Source organism: Geotrypetes seraphini, chromosome 12 (assembly GCF_902459505.1).
Source record: "Geotrypetes seraphini chromosome 12, aGeoSer1.1, whole genome shotgun sequence".
Taxonomy (NCBI): Eukaryota; Metazoa; Chordata; class Amphibia; order Gymnophiona; family Dermophiidae; genus Geotrypetes; species Geotrypetes seraphini.
This window is the reverse complement of record NC_047095.1, coordinates 73,211,150-73,230,853: the sequence shown is the minus strand read 5'-3', so window position 1 is coordinate 73,230,853 and position 19,704 is coordinate 73,211,150. Positions and strand designations below refer to the sequence as shown.

The window sequence follows — 19,704 nt, the reverse complement described above, 5'->3', positions numbered from 1 at the left end:
AGTGATCTGACCATAGAGTAGGGTGCCAGGACCCGTTTGAGATGTAGATGTTTTGTTCGTTTTGATTTGGAGATGAATAAGCTGCTATATCGAGTTGATGACCTTTTTCGTGTGTGGGTTCTGGGTTGAGAATTTGATAGGATAAAGTGTTGAGGTATGAGAGTATATCTGTTGTTTGTTTGGATGATTGATCTTCTAAGTGGAGATTTAAGTCTTCGAGGATCAAGTTATGTGTGGAGGAGAGTGAGTTCTGGAAGATGAATTCTTCAAGTTCTTGTTTTGAGGTGTTCCATTTACCTGGTGTAATGTAGCAAATAAGACAGTTCAGGTTTCCATTGAGTGATTTGTCAGATATTTGGCAGGCTAGCAGATCTAGATAAGGGGTGGAGTGCTTGGTTAGTACGTCGATGTTGAGATTGTTTTTTGTTATGATTGCTAGACCTCCTCCTCTTCTGTTTTCTCGACATACTAATTCAAGTTTATATCCTTTGGGGCAGAATTCTGTGATGCTTGGATCTGACTCAGAGGTGAGCCATGTTTCGGTTAGGAAGAGACAGCCTAGATTGTCTTTGGTCAGCCAATCTTTGATTAATTCTGCCTTTGGGCTGACGGATCTGATGTTCATATATGCGCAAGCAATTGTAGTGTATTTTGTGGTGGGTGTAGTGGTTGTATAGATGATAGTTCTTGGTGAGGTTTGGTATTTTTGTGTGTTTGAGTTAGGCTTTGGTGGTGGTCTTTTTCCCCAGATGGTGGGGATGCTGGCTTGGCTGGATATTGGGCATGGAGTTAGCGTTCTAGTGGTATGCAGTTTTCTGGTATGTTGAACAGGTCTGTGTGTTGTTGGTAGGATAGGGATGGTTTGTAATTGGTAGCCTGTGGTTTTCCATTTTGCTATAAATGTGGCAATTAGTATGAGGGCAAGAATGAGGTTGGGTGTACGCAGTGCCATTTTTTTTTATTTTTTTTAATGCGCCAGGGTATGTATTGGGTCCTCCCAGAGCTCTTGGAACAGCTTCCAGATTGGTTATGGTTGGAGAGGCAACTTATGTTTCTAATCAGGCTTGGTCGTCGTCTTAGTATAAAAATGCCTAGAATACGTAAAGATAACAGAATATTAATGGACACTTGGAAAACTATGAGATTTGTTGATAAATTAACACCTATTCCTATTGAAAAATCTACATATCAAACTATATGGTTGAACTCCAAGATCCAAATAGGCGGTTTTAGGATTGTCTGGAAGGATTGGATTAAAGCGGAGATACGTACCTTAGATGACATTATATATAATGGTAAATTGCTTGATTTTTCACAGTTGCAACATAAATTTGACCTTGACAAAAAATAAAGTTATATGTGGTTGCAATTGAAGCAGGCTATTCAGGCAGGGTTCCCTGAATGGAAATCTCTTAATAATCAATTTAGTTTGGAATTCCTATGCTTTCAGGCAGATTTTCTGGGTCACCAGGCCACACAGTGGTATAAAGTATTATCCCAGGACAAGCAGGCATGATATTCTCACATGTGGGTGACGTCATCTACGGAGCCCCAGCGCGGACAGCTTTTCAAGCAAACTTGATTGAAGTTTCAAGTTTGCTACACTGCACCACGCATGTGCATGCCTTCTTGCCCACTAGAGGGCGCATCCCCACCTCGTGGTCCTCAGTTCAGTCTTTTCCGCGGAGCCAGAAGCCCTGTGGAAATTGTGCTCTTCGTGTTTAGCCTTCTGACACCGCGGCTGAGGGGTTTTTTCTCGGTCGCTGTGCTTATTTTGTTTTTTTCTTTTATTGTGTATCGAGTTTCATCAAAAAAAAAAAAATCTTTTATTTTCTTCCGTCGGCTCCGGGGGCTCCCAGTAGCCGCGGCCGCGAGACCTCGTTTGTTCCCGGCCGGGTTTCGTGTCCATGTCCCTTGACGGGTTTTAAAAAGTGCACCCGGTGCGATCGCCTCCTTTCAATTACCGATCCTCACCGGTGGTGCTTGCTTTGTCTGGGCCCTGAGCACCCGACGGATTCTTGTACTCGGTGCTCTACTTTACAAAACAGGGCCCTCCGCCACCGTCGCGCTCGGATGGCGGAGCTCTTTGCGGTGGACACCGGGGCGGGGAAGGCCTCGACATCGGCCTCGGCTTCGGCCCCGGCCTTGACCTCGGCCTCGTCTCCTTCGACCTCGCCCCGACAGCCCGCTTCGTCGAAGCCGGTCTCTTCGACCCCGAAGTCGACGAAGGGTAAGTCCTCACTTCCTTCTTCTCTTCCAGCCTCGAAGAAGCCATCCTCTGGATCATCGACGGGGGCGGGTGGGTCGTCCTCGGCCCCGCCCCGAGCGTCGAAGTCGGGTGCCCCGCGGGAATACTCGAGACCGAGGTCGCCCTCGAGGGAGCACCCGCCGGCCCCGGATCTACCTGCCATGATGGCGGTACCGGCCTTTCAGGACTTACTCCGTGCGCTTATTACCTCGGAGCTGTCCGGTGCCCTCGCGCACCTCCAGCCGCCTTCGGTGGCCCCGGCGTCGGCGGCCTCGGTCTCGGTACCCTCGACTTCGGCCTCAACCCCGGCCTTGCCCTCGACTTCGGCTGACCAGCCTGAGCGGAGCGTGCGGCCTCGGGACAAGGGGCGGAGGGTTCGAAGGATCTCTTCCTCTTCGACCTCGTCGAGGTCCTCCCGGGGCTCCTCGCCCTCAGGTCGGCCTCGGGCGAAGCGTCGGTCGAGGAAGCCCAAACGTCAACGGGTTTCTCCTCGACGACGCAGTCGCTCCTCGCCGACCGGGGTCGAGACCCTTCGGGTCTCCGAGCTTCGCCTCGATAATCCGAGGCTTCTCCGTTCCTCCGAGGTTGAGTACTCGAGGGACTCTTCGCCGAGACGGAGGGGGCGTGCCTCGATCCCTCATACCCCGGGGACTTCCCGCAGGGGTTCCTCGGGGCGTGGCCGGTCCCCGACCCCGTCGAGGTCGCTTGGTGCGGCCTCTTGGGGTTCGGGTTCGGGCACGGGGAGGGAGCCTCGTTATTCCCGTGAGGCTTCCCCTTCCTTCTTGGCGACGAAGGCTTCTTGTTCTCCCTCGCCTCATTCGAAGCCCTCTTCCTTTTCCAGATTTGTCCTTGATATGGGAAGAGCCTTGGACCTTGATCTGGCGTCAGGGTCTCAATATTCGAAGGAATTTTTGGAGGAGCAGGATTTGCCCTCTCCTCCCAGAGAGACCCCCCGGCTGCCTCTTAACAAGGTTCTACATCAGACCTTCCTGAGGAACTTGGACTCCCCTCTTACAGTCACAGCTGTTCCGTCTAAGATGGAGTCGAAGTACCGCACAGTCCCCTGCAAGGGCTTCGATAAAGCGCAGTTGTCTCACCAGTCGTTGCTGGTGGAATTGGCGTTGAAGAAGTCCCAGCCTTCTCGGGTCTCGGCTGCGACCCCCCCGGGTGGGAGGGACGGACCCTGGACAAGTTTGGTCGTCGCCTCTATTCTAACTCCTTGATGGCCGTCAGGGTCCTTAATTACGCATTCACCTTCTCCTCCTATTTGAGGCAGATGGTCAAGGCGTTGCCCAGGTATTATGGAGTCATGCCTGATTCCCATAAGGAGGATTTTGGCGCCTTTATGGCCAATCTATCCCAGCTGCGCCTCTACCTCTTTCACGCAGTCTACGATGCCTTTGAGTTGGCCTCTCGCGTATCTGCCTTTGCGGTGGCGATGCGCCATCTCGCGTGGCTTCGTGCGTTGGATATGGACCCGAACTTGCAGGAACGTCTGGCCAACCTTCCCTGTGTTGGCTCCGAGTTGTTCAATGAGTCCTTAGAGGCGGCGACCAAACGCTTGTCTGAACATGAGCACTCTATCGCCTCATTGGTCCGTCCTAAACCCCGGGCCCCGCCGCAGAAGCCGTTTAGACCTCCTCCGCGGCGGTACCCGCAGAAGTCGACGCCGGCCTTCTCCAGGCCTCCGCCCCGGCGTCCCCAGCAGCAGGGCAGAGCATCCCAACCAAAGCCTCAGGTGCAGGGAGCGTCTAAACCCGCTCCGTCTTTTTGACGTGATGCGCGGTTGGGGGCGGGCCCCCTTCGCACTGTCAAAGGACCCCCTTCCTATCGGGGGCCGATTGCAGGCCTTTCTTCCAGCCTGGGCCGAGATCACGTCGGATGCTTGGGTGCTCCGGATCATCTCCGAGGGTTACTCGCTAAACTTCTTAGCCAGGCCGCCGGAACATCCGTCGGGGGCTTCTCTTGGCTGTTGAGACCAGCTTCCCCTTCTCCTGTCGGAAGCCAAGTCCTTGTTGAGCCTTCGGGCGGTGGAGCCGGTACCCCCGAACCAAAGAGGACGGGGGTTTTACTCCCGGTACTTTTTGGTCCTGAAGAAGACAGGGGACTTACGCCCCATTCTGGACCTCCGGAGACTCAACAAGTTTCTTGTCCGGGAGAAGTTCCGTATGTTTTCCCTTCCAGCCCTGTACCCTCTGTTAGAATCGGGGGACTGGATGTGCTCCCTGGATCTGAAGGAGGCATATACGCATGTTCCGGTGCATCCCGCCTTCTGCAAGTTCTTACGGTTCCAGGTGGGGGATTTGCACCTCCAGTATCGCGTCCTCCCCTTCGGGCTGGCCTCGTCCCCTCGGGTCTTCACGAAGTGTATGGTGGTGGTCGCGGCTGCCCTGAGTTCTCAGGGGCTACAGGTCTTCCCCTACCAGGACGATTGGCTGATCAAGGCTTCATCCAGGGAGGGGGTTACCTCAGCGACCCGACAGACTATCATCTTCCTTCAACGTCTGGGGTTCGAGGTAAATTTTCCCAAATCACAGCTGTGCCCGGCTCAATCCCTTCAGTTTATCGGGGCCGTGCTGAACACGGTTCGCCTCCGTGCGTTCCTTCCCTCGTCGAGACTGGAGACTTTGCTTCAACTGGGCCGTCAGATTTCGCTGCTGCGCTCCGTCTCTGCACACAGGCTGATGATTCTACTCGGCCACATGGCCTCGACAGTTCATGTCACACCGTTTGCCCGATTGCATCCGAGACTCCCTCAGTGGACCTTGGCCTCACAGTGGCGTCAGGATCGGGACCCGCTCTCCCGTCCTGTAACGGTGACTCCTTCCTTGAGACGATCGCTCCGTTGGTGGACCAACTCTTCCAATCTTTCCGGGGGTTTGCTCTTTCTCGTCCCTCTACATCGCAAGGTCCTGACCACGGACTCTTCGGAGTACGCGTGGGGGGCTCACCTCGACGGTCTGCGAACTCAAGCTCTATGGTCGGCGGAGGACCGTCTTTGTCACATCAATGTGTTGGAGCTTCGCGCCATTTTCCTGGCAGCTTGAGTGTTCTGTCATCTGCTGCGAAATCAGGTAGTCCTGGTACGGACGGACAACCAAGTGGCAATGTATTATGTATACAAACAAGGGGGAACGGGCTCTTGGTCCCTGTGCCGGGAAGCCTTGCGCCTTTGGGAATGGGCGACCTCCCAGAACATCTTCCTGCGGGCGGTCTACATTCAGGGAGAAAAGAATTGTCTCGCAGACAAACTCAGTCGTCTTCTCCAGCCGCACGAGTGGTCGCTAAACTCCCGAGTCCTACGCGAGGTCTTCGACCGCTGGGGGATTCCTCAGGTGGATCTCTTTGCTTCCCCCGAAACTCGCAAACTGCCCCTCTATTGTTCCCGGATTTACTCCCAGGACCGTCTCGAGGCGGATGCCTTCCTTCTCGACTGGGGGGAGAGATTCCTTTATGCATTTCCTCCTTTTCCTCTGATCTTGAGGACGTTGGTTCACCTCAAGTCATCCAGAGCCACTATGATTCTCATAGCGCCACATTGGCCTCGTCAGCACTGGTTTTCCCTGCTCCTTCAACTCAGTGCCAGGGAGCCTCTACTTCTGCCAGTTTTTCCCTCTCTGCTGTCTCAGAGTCGGGGTTCGCTGTTGCATCCCAATCTTCAGTCGTTACATCTGACGGCTTGGTTCCTCTCCCCCTGACTTCGGCGGTCAGGGAGGTGATGGAAGCCTCGCGTAAGGCCTCGACTCGGCTTTGTTATTCCCAGAAGTGGACCAGATTTTCATCCTGGTGTACCTCGCACCATCTGGACCCGAGTTTGGTTCCGGTGTCCTCGGTTCTGGAATATTTGCTGCATTTGTCCAAGTCTGGGCTGAAGACGACTTCCATCCGGGTGCATCTCAGTGCTATTGCTGCTTTCCATCGACATCTAGAGGGACGTTCTCTCTCTCTTCATCCTCTGGTGGTTCTTTTCATGAGGGGTTTAGTTAATGTTAATCCTCCTCTGAAACCTCCTCCTGTAGTTTGGGATCTGAATGTGGTTTTGGCTCAGTTGATGAAACCTCCCTTTGAGCCAATTAACAAGTCTCTTCCTAAGTTTCTCACTTGGAAGGTGGTCTTTTTACTTGCGCTCACGTCTGCTCGCCGAATTAGTGAGCTTCAGGCTTTGGTTGCAGACCCGCCCTTTACTGTGTTCCATCATGACAAGGTGGTTCTTCGCACCCATCCAAAATTTCTACCTAAGGTTGTGTCTGATTTCCACCTCAATCAGTCTATTGTCCTTCCGGTGTTTTTCCCGAAGCCCCACTCTCATCCTGGTGAGACGGCGCTTCACACGCTGGACTGTAAGAGGGCGTTGGCTTTTTATCTCCAAAGTACCAAGTCTCATCGGAAGGTTCCTCAATTATTTTTGTCCTTTGATCCTAATCGGCTGGGACATCCTGTTTCCAAGCGCACCTTGTCCAACTGGCTAGCTGCTTGTATTTCTTTTTGCTACGCTCAGGCTGGTCTCACGCTCCATGGTCGAGTCATGGGGCATAAGGTCAGGGCTATGGCAGCTTCTGTTGCTTTCCTCCGGTCTACTCCGGTGGAGGATATCTGCAAGGCTGCCACTTGGTCTTCGGTTCATACTTTCACCTCCCACTACTGTCTGGATTCGTTGTCCAGAAGCGACAGCCGGTTTGGCCAGTCGGTTTTACGTAACCTGTTTTCCTAAATTGCCATCCTCCCACCTGCCCTTTTTTGGTTGGCTTGGAGGTCACCCACATGTGAGAATATCATGCCTGCTTGTCCTGGGATAAAGCACAGTTACTTACCGTAACAGGTGTTATCCAGGGACAGCAGGCATATATTCTCACAACCCGCCCTCCTCCCCGGGGATGGCTTCTTTGCTGGTTATGGAACTGAGGACCACGAGGTGGGGATGCGCCCTCTAGTGGGCAAGAAGGCATGCACATGTGTGGTGCAGTGTAGCAAACTTGAAACTTCATTCAAGTTTACTTGAAAAGCTGTCCGCGCTGGGGCTCCGTAGATGACGTCACCCACATGTGAGAATATATGCCTGCTGTCCCTGGATAACACCTGTTACGGTAAGTAACTGTGCTTTATCTGAATATTTGAATAAGAAACCAAAAAATGGACTTAGGGAAATTTGGAGCATTGAGATTAAGCATCATATTAATGCATCTCAATGGCCACGTATTTGGACTTGGAGGATGAGATGTACAATGTCTGCATCTATGAGGCAAACATGGTTTTTCTTGTTGCATAGAGCATTCTGGACCCCTGTTCGTTTACAAAAATTGGATTGCTCCAAGTCTAATAGATGTTGGCATTGTCATCTTGATGCTAATCTAATCTAATCCTTAGGTCATTGTCCATATATTAAGGCATTTTGGCAATCGATTTGGGACCAAGTCAATTGTATGATGGAAAATCATGTGGCACTGTCGTATGACACGGTATTATTTGGAATGTCTATGAGGGCTAAATGTCAAATATCTTCTGATAATAACAAATATTTGATAATCCTTACGGGAGTCCCTGGACATCGTGTACCTGGACTTTAGCAAAGCATTCGATAGCGTACCACACCGCAGGTTACTGAGCAAGATGAGTTCTATAGGATTAGGTAACACATTGACGAAATGGGTTGGGAGCTGGCTTGGAGGTAGGCTCCAAAGGGTGGTGGTGAACGGCACCCCCTCCGAAATGACGGAGGTGATTAGTGGAGTACCACAGGGCTCAGTCTTGGGCCCAATCCTATTCAACATCTTTATAAGAGACTTGGCAGAAGGGCTTCGAGGTAAAATAACATTATTCGCCGATGACGCCAAACTGAGTAATGTAGTGGGCAAATGCACAACAGACGAAGATTCAGTGCCCGACAACATGATGCACGACCTACTCCTATTGGAGCGATGGTCTAGGACATGGCAACTCAACTTCAATGCCAAAAAATGCAAAGTTATGCACCTGGGCAGCCAGAATCCATGCAAGTCTTATACCCTTAATGGCGAGATCCTAGCAAAAACGGTAGCAGAACGAGACTTGGGGGTAATCGTCAGTGAGGACATGAAGTCTGCCAATCAAGTGGAGCAGGCTTCGTCCAAGGCAAGACAAATCATGGGCTGCATACGAAGGGGTTTCGTCAGTCGTAAGGCGGAAGTCATTATGCCATTGTATAGATCCATGGTGAGGCCCCACCTGGAATACTGTGTGCAATTCTGGAGGCCGCATTATCGCAAGGATGTGCTGAGACTGGAGTCGGTGCAAAGAATGGCCACCCGGATGGTCTCGGGACTCAAGGATCTACCATACGAAAAACGGCTTGACAAATTACAGCTATACTCGCTCGAGGAGCGCAGAGAGAGGGGGGACATGATCGAGACGTTCAAGTATCTTACGGGCCGCATCGAGGCGGAGGAAGATATCTTCTTTTTCAAGGGTCCCACGACAACAAGAGGGCATCCGTTGAAAATCAGGGGCGGGAAACTACGAGGTGACACCAGGAAATTCTTTTTCACTGAAAGAGTGGTTGATCGCTGGAATAGTCTTCCACTACAGGTGATTGAGGCCAGCAGCGTGCCTGATTTTAAGGCAAAATGGGATCGGCACATGGGATCTCTTCACAGGGCAAAGGTAGGGGAGGGACATTAAGGTGGGCAGACTAGATGGGCCGTGGGCCTTTATCTGCCGTCTATTTCTATGTTTCTATGAGTTGCCATTCAACAGATAACTTATAATTGAAAGGATTATACAAGATTAAATTATAGTTTTTGGTGGAACTCAGTATGCCATTTATACAAAATGGAAAGAATGCTAGCAGTGCAAAAAGGATATTTTAATAAGAACATAACAAAAGAAGCGCCATCTCCGGATCAGACCTTCGGTCCATCTAGTCCGGCGATCCGCACACGCGGAGGCCCTACCAGGTGTACACCTGGCATAGTTTTTTAGTCACCTATATCCTTCTATGCCTCATAAGAACATAAGACATAAGAAGTTGCCTCCGCTGGGTCAGCCCAGAGGTCCATCGCACCCAGCAGTCCGCACCCGCGGCGGCCCAGCAGGTCCATGACCTGTCCGGTGTTCCTTGACATAGCCCTATGATCTCCCTTTTTCTTCTATCTATACTCTTCCTAACCTATCTCTATTTTTATCTGTACCCCTCTTCCTAGCCTATCTCTACTTTTATCTGTACCCCTCAATCCCCCTATCGTTCAGGAATTTATCCAATCCTTCTTTGAATCCCTGTAGCGTGCTCAAAGAAGGATTGGATAAAGTTTAAGGATGTGTGGGGGCCATTAATAAGTTATTATAATGAATAATGAATAATTGTTATTTTTCCCTGTGGATTATTAGTGTTGATTTGGGTGGGGGGTGGGTTTTTGTATCTTATTATTAAATGTGAAAAGAATGGTTTTACATGTTATATTACATGATATATATGATTGGTTGGGTGGGATGGGGATAAAACTCATTTTTAGAAATTGTTCTAGAATTTCAAGTGATGTGATATTTTAATTGTAAAAATTTTATGTACACTTGTTAAATATAAAATGAATAAAGATTTTAAAAAGAAAAAGAACCATTTAAACTAAATAATTAATTTATGGAGCATATATGGTTGGGCAGACTAGATGGACCATTTGGGTCTTTATCTGCCGTCATTTACTACATTATTGTTATATTGCTGTATTCACTATTTCTGAAACTTGAATAAAAATAAATGGAAAAAAAAATTTTTTTTACAAAGTTCATACAGATTAATACCCTCCCCCCACCCAACCTAATCCTAGTCTTTAAGATATCTATAATTTTATCATAGTTTCAGAAATACACTATACATATTTTAATCATAAATTCCACATATATAATCCTTCAGACTTATTTATCAATCCTCAAAAATACCTCCCTTCCCCCCCAATTACCATCCTTAAAAATAATCAATAAAAAACCTTATATTTGAACCCCACCCCTCCCTGGATGTGCATTTTATCTTATAACAAAATCATTACTATAATAGTTCTATCTAATGGGCCTCAAATTAATTTAAAGATTTTTAAAATTCCCTAACAAATCTGCTCTCATTTTTTCATATTTATAGATTAAAATAGACTTGCCCACCAGAATGTAAAGTTGAGACGATCCCAGTTTTTCCAGTTCCTTGTAATTAATTGTATAGCTGTACTTGTCATAATTAAAAAGAGACGTCTTTTATATTTGTCTAGGGGATCTTTGGTATGCAAAATTGTACCACAAATTATTGCTTCATAAGTTAAAGGAATCTCAGATTCTAAAATATTATTAATATGTCCCCAAATTGATTTCCAAAAAATCAGTATCTTAGGGCAATAAAACAGTAAATGATCTAATGTTCCTATGTCTAAGTGACAGTGCCAGCACCTATTAGATCTAGAATTATCTAACTTATTCAGTCTAACTGGGGTCCAAAAAGAACGATGTAACAAAAAAAAAAAAAAAACCAAGTTTGTTTCATAGATGCTGATACTGTATACCTCATCCTCCAAGACCAAATACATGGCCATCGAGATGCAGAAATATACTGCTTAATCTCGATGCTCCAAATATCTCTAAGAGCGTTTTTGGGTTTTGTATTCATAAGTTCTGATATTAATTTTTACCACTTAGCGGCTTGATGTCCTAGCATATCTGTCTGAAAACAAAGGAATTGCAGGCTATAAAAATTTTTCAAATTACGCCACTTAGGGAACCCTTTCTGAATAGCCTGCTTCACTTGCAACCATTTATAAAATTGAAATTTTGAAATACCAAAAGATTGTTGCAACCGTTTAAATCGAGCAATTTTCCATTTAAAATAACATCCTCTAATGTTCTTATGCCTGCTTGCATCCAATCCTTCCAGGCAATTTTAGATCCGCCTATTTGTATCTTGGAGTTCAGCCATAGGGATTGACATAAAGACTGTTCTATAGGAATTTCAGTTAATTTATTTATACATCTCAGGGTTATTATCCTTAGCATAACTAGGTAGTTTTATGTCCAATACATGAGACAGACGCATTGGGGACATAATTTCCCATTCTAAAATTAACCACTCTGGATAATGTTCCATGAGGTCAGGCAGGATCCAGTACATACCCTGATGTAGAATATAGGCTTGATGATACCTATAGAAATTTGGAAAATTTACCCCTCCCTCCACAATTGGTTTTTGTAGAGATACTAAAGCTATTCTAGCAGTTTTGCCCATCGAAATAAATTTGATAAGAATACTATTCAGTTTTTTTGTAAAAAGAACATTGAAAATAAATTGGTAACATTCCCATTTGGTAACATACCACAGGCATCCACAATTCCCTCTCTCACACACAGTCATCATCTTTCAGTTCTTCCAAGTCCATTTCTTCTGCTTTGCCCCACCAATGCCCCAATTTCATTCATCTTCTGCTTTGTTACCCTTCCCCTTCAGTCCTATCCATTTCTGCTCTGTTCCCCTTTCCCCAGAGTTTTATTCATCTTCTGTTCTATTTCCCTCTATCCAGTCTTTCATCTTCTGCTCTGTTCTCCTTCCCCTTGAGTTCCATCCATCTTCTGCTCTATTCCACTCCTTTCCAGTTCCATTCATCTTCTACTCTATTCTTTTCCACCCCCAAGTTCCATCAATCCTCTGCTCTGTTCCCCTTCTCTAGTCTTCAGTTCCCCAGTTTCCCTTCTTGGTCAAGCACAGCTGCAGCTTTGGTGGCAGCACCAGATCCCATGGCCTCTCCTTCTTGCATTCTTCCTCTTTATAGGGAGGCTAGACTCTGCAATCAATCCTGCTCTATCTGAACCATGGACTCCTGTGCAGTTGAAACAGATGTTTGATTCACACAGGATTCCATAGAACACAAGCAGAACAGATCTGAATTTCACAGCTGTCTCCTTTAAGAAAAATGCAGGGGCCATGTAATCTGGTGCTGCAAATAGCACTAGAGCTGCAGCCTCAGCAAGACCAGCTTACAGGTAGCCTTTATCATTTTAGTTGCCCTTCTCTGAACCTCATCGAATTCTATTCTTTGCGAAACGATGAAGTAGAATTGCACAAAATAATCATCATCATTCTATATAGAGACAATGTGGTATGATCAGTTTTACACTTTGTCTGGATCTCTTTTAAATTCTTTCTCTGTTTTCCACTGTCTCACCACATATCCTGATCTCCCCCATGCTCACAGGGCCACCACAGTCAACTCTTGGTGGTTTGGATTCAGATCTGTTGGCTGTTGAATTTGAGAACCAGCAGCTGGAGGATGAGATTCTGAAACTGCAGGTGCACAGAGATAAGAGAAAAGTGAATAATGGTAAGTCTATGCAGGCAGCTCTGCTTGTGGCCTAGAGCTTAAAATGCTCCCGCCTTGTTTACATTAACATCTGTATACTGTCAAGCCAAGCTAATGTCCACTGAGCCTAGCTCCTGGTAGAATAGAGGCTTTTACAGGGTCTGGCTATGGATCCTCTAAACCAGGGGTGTCCAATGTCGGTCCTCAAGGGCCGCAGTCCAGTCGGGTTTTCAGGATTTCCCCAATGAATATGCATTGAAAGCAGTGCATGCAAATAGATCTCATGCATATTCATTGGGGAAATCCTGAAAACCCGACTGGACTGCGGCCCTCGAGGACCGACATTGGACACCCCTGCTCTAAATCCAATGGCATGGAGAGAGTGGAACCGTGCTTGTTGGGCAGACTGGATGGAGCAGTTTGGTCTTGTTGTATTGTGCTCTTATATCCTGCCGAATCCTCACAGAGTGAAGTTTTAGATGAATTACAGATTGTAGACTTGTATACATACCATTGTTACAACTGATAAAACACTGATTATACCTACAGTAAATGAGAAGAAACGAAGTATATCTTTAAACAGATATTTTGGTAAGCTTCAATTTACCAATAACATTTTCAAAGATAGTGGTTGTAGATATCATTAGTGTTGTATCTAATGGGTCACATTGGATCTCTTGTTTACTATATTACTGAGTGCCCCTAGCAGGTGGCACCTTGGTTTTGTCAGTGAGGATCCCTTGAACTTCTGCTACCTGAGGAGGGATGAACAATAGAGAATAGAGAGCAAGAAAAACAGAGGATCTGATTTTGTGCCCTGTATCTCCAGTTTTATTCAGCCTACTGAATCTGCTTTAGGACTAGCCTTTATTTACTTTTACTGGTAAGCCCTGCACTTTTTTCTCACTTGTGTGGGTACTTGAAAAGAATCTGCACACCTTTGAAAATGAAACCTATGTATGTGTACATTTCTTCCCTCTCCCCCCCACCTAAACACATCCCTAGGTAAAACTCCTCACGATATTACATAACACATACGTTCAACCACATCCAGGGTGGAGAATTTCAGACAACTGATTTATTAGGGGGGTAGAACTTTTAGAAAACTAGCTTACTAAAATATGAAGCTGCCTGTAAATCTTAGCTTCTGGTGTTTAAATTGTACCTTTCTACCTGCTCTTTCTGTGAGTTACATTTCTGTGCAAAATAACATGGAAATTTGAAAGGAGGGATGTCAATATTCAGAGGGTTTTTTTGGAGGTAAACAGGAATTTAAGGGTTGGCAGAGAATTCCCTGCCCCAGTATCTGTAAAAGTACCTGTGTTAGTCATATCCTGGTTGAAAAGGGACAAAGCTGTGTTGGGGTAAAGACTACAAGTAGACTCACCTTTACCTTTTAGAAAGCTATGTGCATACTTCCCCAGGGATGAAAAGAAGATGGCAGATTCTGAGAAGGATCCCAGATGCAGGTACGAAACAAAACCGCTACTAGTGCTCCACTAGTGCTAAATTGCTACAATTCTGGCTGCCAGCGCATTAAGGTTGGACCATTTATTCACATATTGCCTTTTGTGGGATCTGAATCTTTTTCTTCCATTCCTGACTTACTCTTGTTGCAGGCATTCTTTTTTTTTAACTTTAAACTTTATCCGTAATAACTCTGTAATAAAATACAGATTCTGTTACATATACACAAACTACATTAGGTGATTAATCCATGCTCACAAACACTTGCAGAAGGGTGTCAATCACATTTTTCAGCTCCTTCTCCTTCACCAGTGGAATATCCCTCTTTGGTTTTTCCTTTTGCAAGCGAACCAAGAAGAGATGTTCTGATCTGCTCTGTTTGTTTTTTATTATTTTCAGGTCTTTTTACTCCATTTTCAGGAGGCTTTGGTACCAGAGGACCCCATATTTAGGGCTACTTTGCCTGGGAGAGAATGCAGACTTTGTGAGGGTAGACTACAGCTCGCAGAGCAACGGAGTTTGTTCTCCTGGGATCCTGCTCACCTGATTTATTAGAGGCTTGAGCACAGGTTGTGGAGTCCCTGGGTTTCAGGGAGCCAGCAGTACTTTATTCTCCCCTGTTGCACCGCAAGGATTTGTAGGGATTGAGTTTTCAGTAGGTTCTGGTCCAACTGGCAGCCTGAAGATTTCCAGGTCTGGACTGATCCCAAGGATTTGAAGCAAAAAGTTATATCCACTTCAGTCAGGCTAAAGCAAAGCTGATATAATAATAATAATAACTTTATTTTTCTATACCGCCAGTCAGATGACTTCTAGGCGGTTCACATTGGAAGAAGGCTGGACAGTCTGCGAATGATAGGGAGCCTAAAATAGAAAAGTTACATAAACAAGTTACCTACTAATTTAAGTTCCATGGGTAAAGAATACATGAAAAAATGGAGCTTCCTGAGAGATTGAATAGTGATTACGGGGGGGGGGGGGGTTGTTTTTGTTTAAGGGTGGTCTGTTTTAGTCAATGAATTTGTCGAATAGGGCGGTTTTTATTGCTTTTCGGAATGCATTGTAAGTCAGTTTGGGTTCATTTATGCAGTTTCACAACCAGACTTGTTGTCTATTCGCTTGGAACATGAAGGTTCTATCCAGGAAGGATTTGTATCTGCAGCCTGAGATCTTTGGATAGGCAAAGATGTTTTTGTTTCTGGTTGTTCATGTGGGGTTGTGCAGAATGAAGTGAGTTTGCAGGTAGGAAGGTGCTAGTCCCCAGACTTTTTTAAAACAGATACAAGCAAATTTGAATAGTATTCGTGATTCTATTGGTAACCAGTGTAGTTTTTTGTAGTAGGGGCTGATGTGGTCTTTTTTTCTCAGTCCGAAGATTAAGCGGACAGCGGTGTTTTGTACTAGTCTCAATTTTTTTACTGTTTTTTGTGGGATACCCAGGTAGATGATGTTACAGTAGTCAAGGAGGGATAGGATCAGCAGCACCAATAGCAGTTATTATTCCCTATTGGGAAAATGGAGAGGAGGATCTCTCCATTTTGATATTGAAATTAAGGGTTTCTGGATAAAGAGATAGGGTCTCCCCACCTCCAAAACCCCTTTTCCTGAGAATTTTTTTTAGCTTTCAGGGAAGCTCCCATGGGCCATTTTATTTTTCTGGCAGCAGCCATCTTGGTTTTTAAACAATCTTTTTTTTTCTAAAGCCTCCATCTGCCTCAAAACCCCTTGATTTGTCTCAAAATGAACTGGAATGGACTCCTCAAGCTGTTCCAAAGCCACCTGAAGCAGTCTGCTCTTCAAAGAGCAGATGCTATTTGCTAAGAGTCTTGGCGACCTTATGGCCAGCATGGTAGATCGCTGCCCCAAATCTCTGCCTGATAGCAGATCTTGCCAACCCACTGGGGAAGGCAGAGGTAATTTTTGTCCCTCACGACATTCCCACCAATTCTGATGCCAGCAACCATTCAGAAAATAAAGGGCAGATGAGGAAATTACTGGGGAGTTTCTGGAGTTTTACCAAAAATTATACGTACAGTGCAGAAGTTGTTGCAACTTTGGAAGGTATATTTAGAGCAGATAACGATGCTCTTCCAATTCCAGAAAGATAGGAGCAGGCTGGAAGCCCCTATAATTCAGTTGGAGACTGAGTGAATGGTTAAAAATTTGAAGACTGGTAAGGCCCTCGGCCTGAATGCGTTGTCACCTAAGAACATAAGCAGTGCCTCCGCCGGGTCAGACCACAGGTCCATCCTGCCCAGCAGTCCGCTCCCGCGGCGGCCCAAACAGGTCACGACCTGTCTGAATCACCAGAAGGGGCCCCTTGCCACCTTGGTTTCTCATTAAAGTCCTATCTTCCCATCAAAGTCCTCACCCTCCGGTCTTGCCCATGCACGACCTGGTTGGCTTTCTATACTTATTACCTGGTTAGCTTTCTATACTTGTGTTACATCCCAGCACCTCTCTCAGTATCCCACGATCCCTTTATCCCTCAGGAATCCGTCCAATCCCTGTTTGAATCCATGTACCGTACTCTGCCTGATCACTTCCTCCGGTAGCGCATTCCAAGTGTTCACGACCCTTTGGGTGAAGAAAAACTTCCTTGCATTTGTTTTGAACCTATCTCCCTTCAGTTTCTCCGAATGCCCCCTCGTACTTGTTGTCCCCTTCAGTCTGAAGAATCTGTCCCTATCCACCCTCTCTATGCCCCTCATGATCTTGAAGGCCTCTATCATATCTCCCCTGAGCCTCCTTTTTTCCAGAGAGAAGAGCCCCAGCCTATCCAACCTCTCGGCATATGGACAGTGTTCCAGCCCTTTTACCAGTTTCGTTGCTCTCCTTTGGACTCTCTCAAGTACCGCCATGTCTTTCTTGAGGTGCAGTGACCAATACTGAACGCAGTATTCCAGATGTGGACGCACCATCGCTCGATACAATGGCATGATGACTTCCCGCGTCCTGGTTGTTATGCCCCTCTTTATGATGCCCAGCATCCTGTTGGCTTTTTTTGAGGCTGCTGCGCACTGTGCAGATGGCTTCAGTGATGCATCCACCAGCACACCCAAGTCTCTCTCAAATCTGCTATCTCCCAACAATGCCCCCCCAATTTGTAGTTGAACAACGGGTTCTTTTTCCCTATATGCATGACCTTGCATTTTTCCACGTTAAAGCGCATTTGCCATTTGTTTGCCCAGTCTTCCAGCTTGTCCAGGTCCCTTTGCAGGTCCTCACACTCTTCCCTGGACCTAACTCTGCCGCACAGTTTGGTATCGTCTGCAAATTTGCCTTTGTTAGCCTTAGATATAGAAAAGACTGTTGATAGAGTCTGCTGGAATTTCCTGTGGCAAGTGATGTGTGATAAAGGACCTTGACGGACACAAACTGATGAGGACCAGCCAACACCGCTTCAGCAAGGGAAGATCTTGCTTGACGAACTTGCTGCACTTCTTTGATGGAGTAAAGAGGCAGATAGACAAGGGCGAGCCAGTCGACATTATATATCTGGATTTTCAGAAGGCCATAGAATCGAGAGTGAAATACTCATGTGGATTAAAAACTGGTTGGTGGATAGGAAACAGAGAGTGGGGGTAAATGGACAATACTCGGACTGGAAAAGCGTCATGAGTGAAGTGCCGCAGGGTTTGGTGCTTGGGCCTGTGCTCTTCAACATATTTATAAATGACCTGGAAATTGGTACGACAAGCAAGGTGATTAAATTTGCAGATGATACGAAGTTATTCAGAGTAGTGAAGAAGCAGAAGGATTGCGAAGACCTGCAACGTAACATAAACACTCTTGAGAAATGAGCCGCGACATGGCAAATGAGGTTTAACGTGGATAAGTGTAAGGTGATGCATGTCAGTAACAAAAATCTTATACACGAATACAGGATGTCCGGTGCTGTACTCGGAGAGAGCCCCCAGGAAAGGGACTTGGGAGCACTTGTAGACAAGTCAATGAAGCCGTCCGTGCAATGTGTGGCGGTGAAAAGGGCAAACAGAATGCTAGGAATGATCAAGAAGGGGGTCACAAACAGATCTGAGAAAGTTATCATGCCGCTGTATCGGGCCATGGTGCACCCCCACCTGGAATACTGCATCCAACACTGGTCGCTGTACATGAAAAAGGACATACTACTACTCGAAAGGTCCAGAGAAGAGCGACAAAAATGGTTAAAGGGCTGGAGGGTTGCCATACAATGAGAGAACATAAGAACATAAGCAGTGCCTCCGCCGGGTCAGACCACAGGTCCATCATGCCCAGCAGTCCGCTCCCGCGGCGGCCCAAACAGGTCACGACCTGTCTAAATCACCAGAAGGGGCCCCCATGCCGCCTTGGTTTCCCTTCCTAGCCCTCCGGTCTTGCACATGCACGACCTGGGTTTCTATACTTATTTTCTGGTTAGCTTTCTCAATATCCCATGATCCCTTTATCCTTCAGGAATCCGTCCAGTCTCTGTTTGAATCCTTGTACCGTACTCTGCCTGATCACTTCCTCCGGTAGCGCATTCCAAGTGTCCACGACCCTTTGGGTGAAGAAAAACTTTCTTGCATTTGTTTTGAACCTATCTCCCTTCAGTTTCTCCGAATGCCCCCTCGTACCTGTTGTCCCCTTCAGCCTGAAGAATCTGTCCCTATCCACCCTCTCTATGCCCCTCATGATTTTGAAGGTCTCTATCATATCACCCCTGAGCCTCCTCTTTTCCAGAGAGAAGAGCCCCAGCCTATCCAACCTCTCGGCGTATGGGCAGTGTTCCAGCCCTTTTACCAGTTTCGTTGCTCTCCTTTGGACTCTCTCAAGTATCGCCATGTCCTTCTTGAGGTGCGGCGACCAATACTGAACGCAGTATTCCAGATGGCATGATGACTTCCCGTGTCCTGGTTGTTATGCCCCTCTTTATGATGCCCAGCATCCTGTTGGCTTTTTTTGAGGCTGCTGCGCACTGTGCAGATGGCTTCAGTGATGCATCCACCAGCACACCCAAGTCTCTCTCAAGTCTGCTGTCTCCCAACAATGCCCCCCCCCAATTTGTAGTTGAACAACCTAGAGAAACTGGGCTAGAGAAACTGGGCCTCTTCTCCCTTGAAAAGAGGAGACTGAGAGGGGACATGATCGAAATGTTCAAGATTACATTACATTACATTAATGACTTCTATTCCGCCTGTACCTTGCAGTTCTAAGCGGATTACATCAAAAGATAACTGGACATTTCCAGGATGAGGGATACAATTAAAGACATTGGGCCTAATACAACAAGAAGATAGCTAGACATTTCCAGGAAGATGAATACAATTGAAAGCGTTAGGTCTGAAACAATTTTGAAGGGAAGATACTGGGAGGGGGAGAGAGGGGAAAATAAAAAGGGGTTAGTATATTTGGATGAATTTCTTAAATAGCAGTGTTTTGATTTCTTTTCGGAAAGCTTTGATGTCAGTTGATGCTGTCAGTAAGTTGGTGATTGAGGGGTCCAATTTAGCTACATGTGTTGCTAGTAGGTTGTCGTACATCTTTTTGCGCTTGGTTCTTTTAAAAGGGGGGTGGGAGAAGGGGGATTGGGTTCTCCTCTGTCTGGATGAGAGGTTCCTGTTTAGGCGGTTGTTTAGGTAGGTGGGTGCCGTTTCTTTTAATGTTTTGAATAATATGCAGTAGAGTTTGAATTGGATGCGGGCTTGTATTGGAAGCCAGTGTGAA

General features: G+C 46.6%; 1 protein-coding gene across 6 annotated transcripts in view; it reads left to right on the top strand.

The window, feature by feature from the left end:
• Positions 1-19,704, top strand: part of CCDC17 (coiled-coil domain containing 17) — a 432,057-nt gene that overhangs the window by 214,607 nt on the left and 197,746 nt on the right. For 5 of the 6 annotated variants that reach the window (XM_033915898.1, XM_033915896.1, XM_033915894.1 and 2 more), the window contains 2 exons: positions 12,445-12,570; positions 13,950-14,018. In XM_033915898.1, the coding sequence (XP_033771789.1) occupies positions 12,445-12,570; positions 13,950-14,018 (195 nt within the window). The remainder of the gene's footprint in view (positions 1-12,444; positions 12,571-13,949; positions 14,019-19,704) is intronic. The other variant, XM_033915895.1, reaches the window with a different exon arrangement.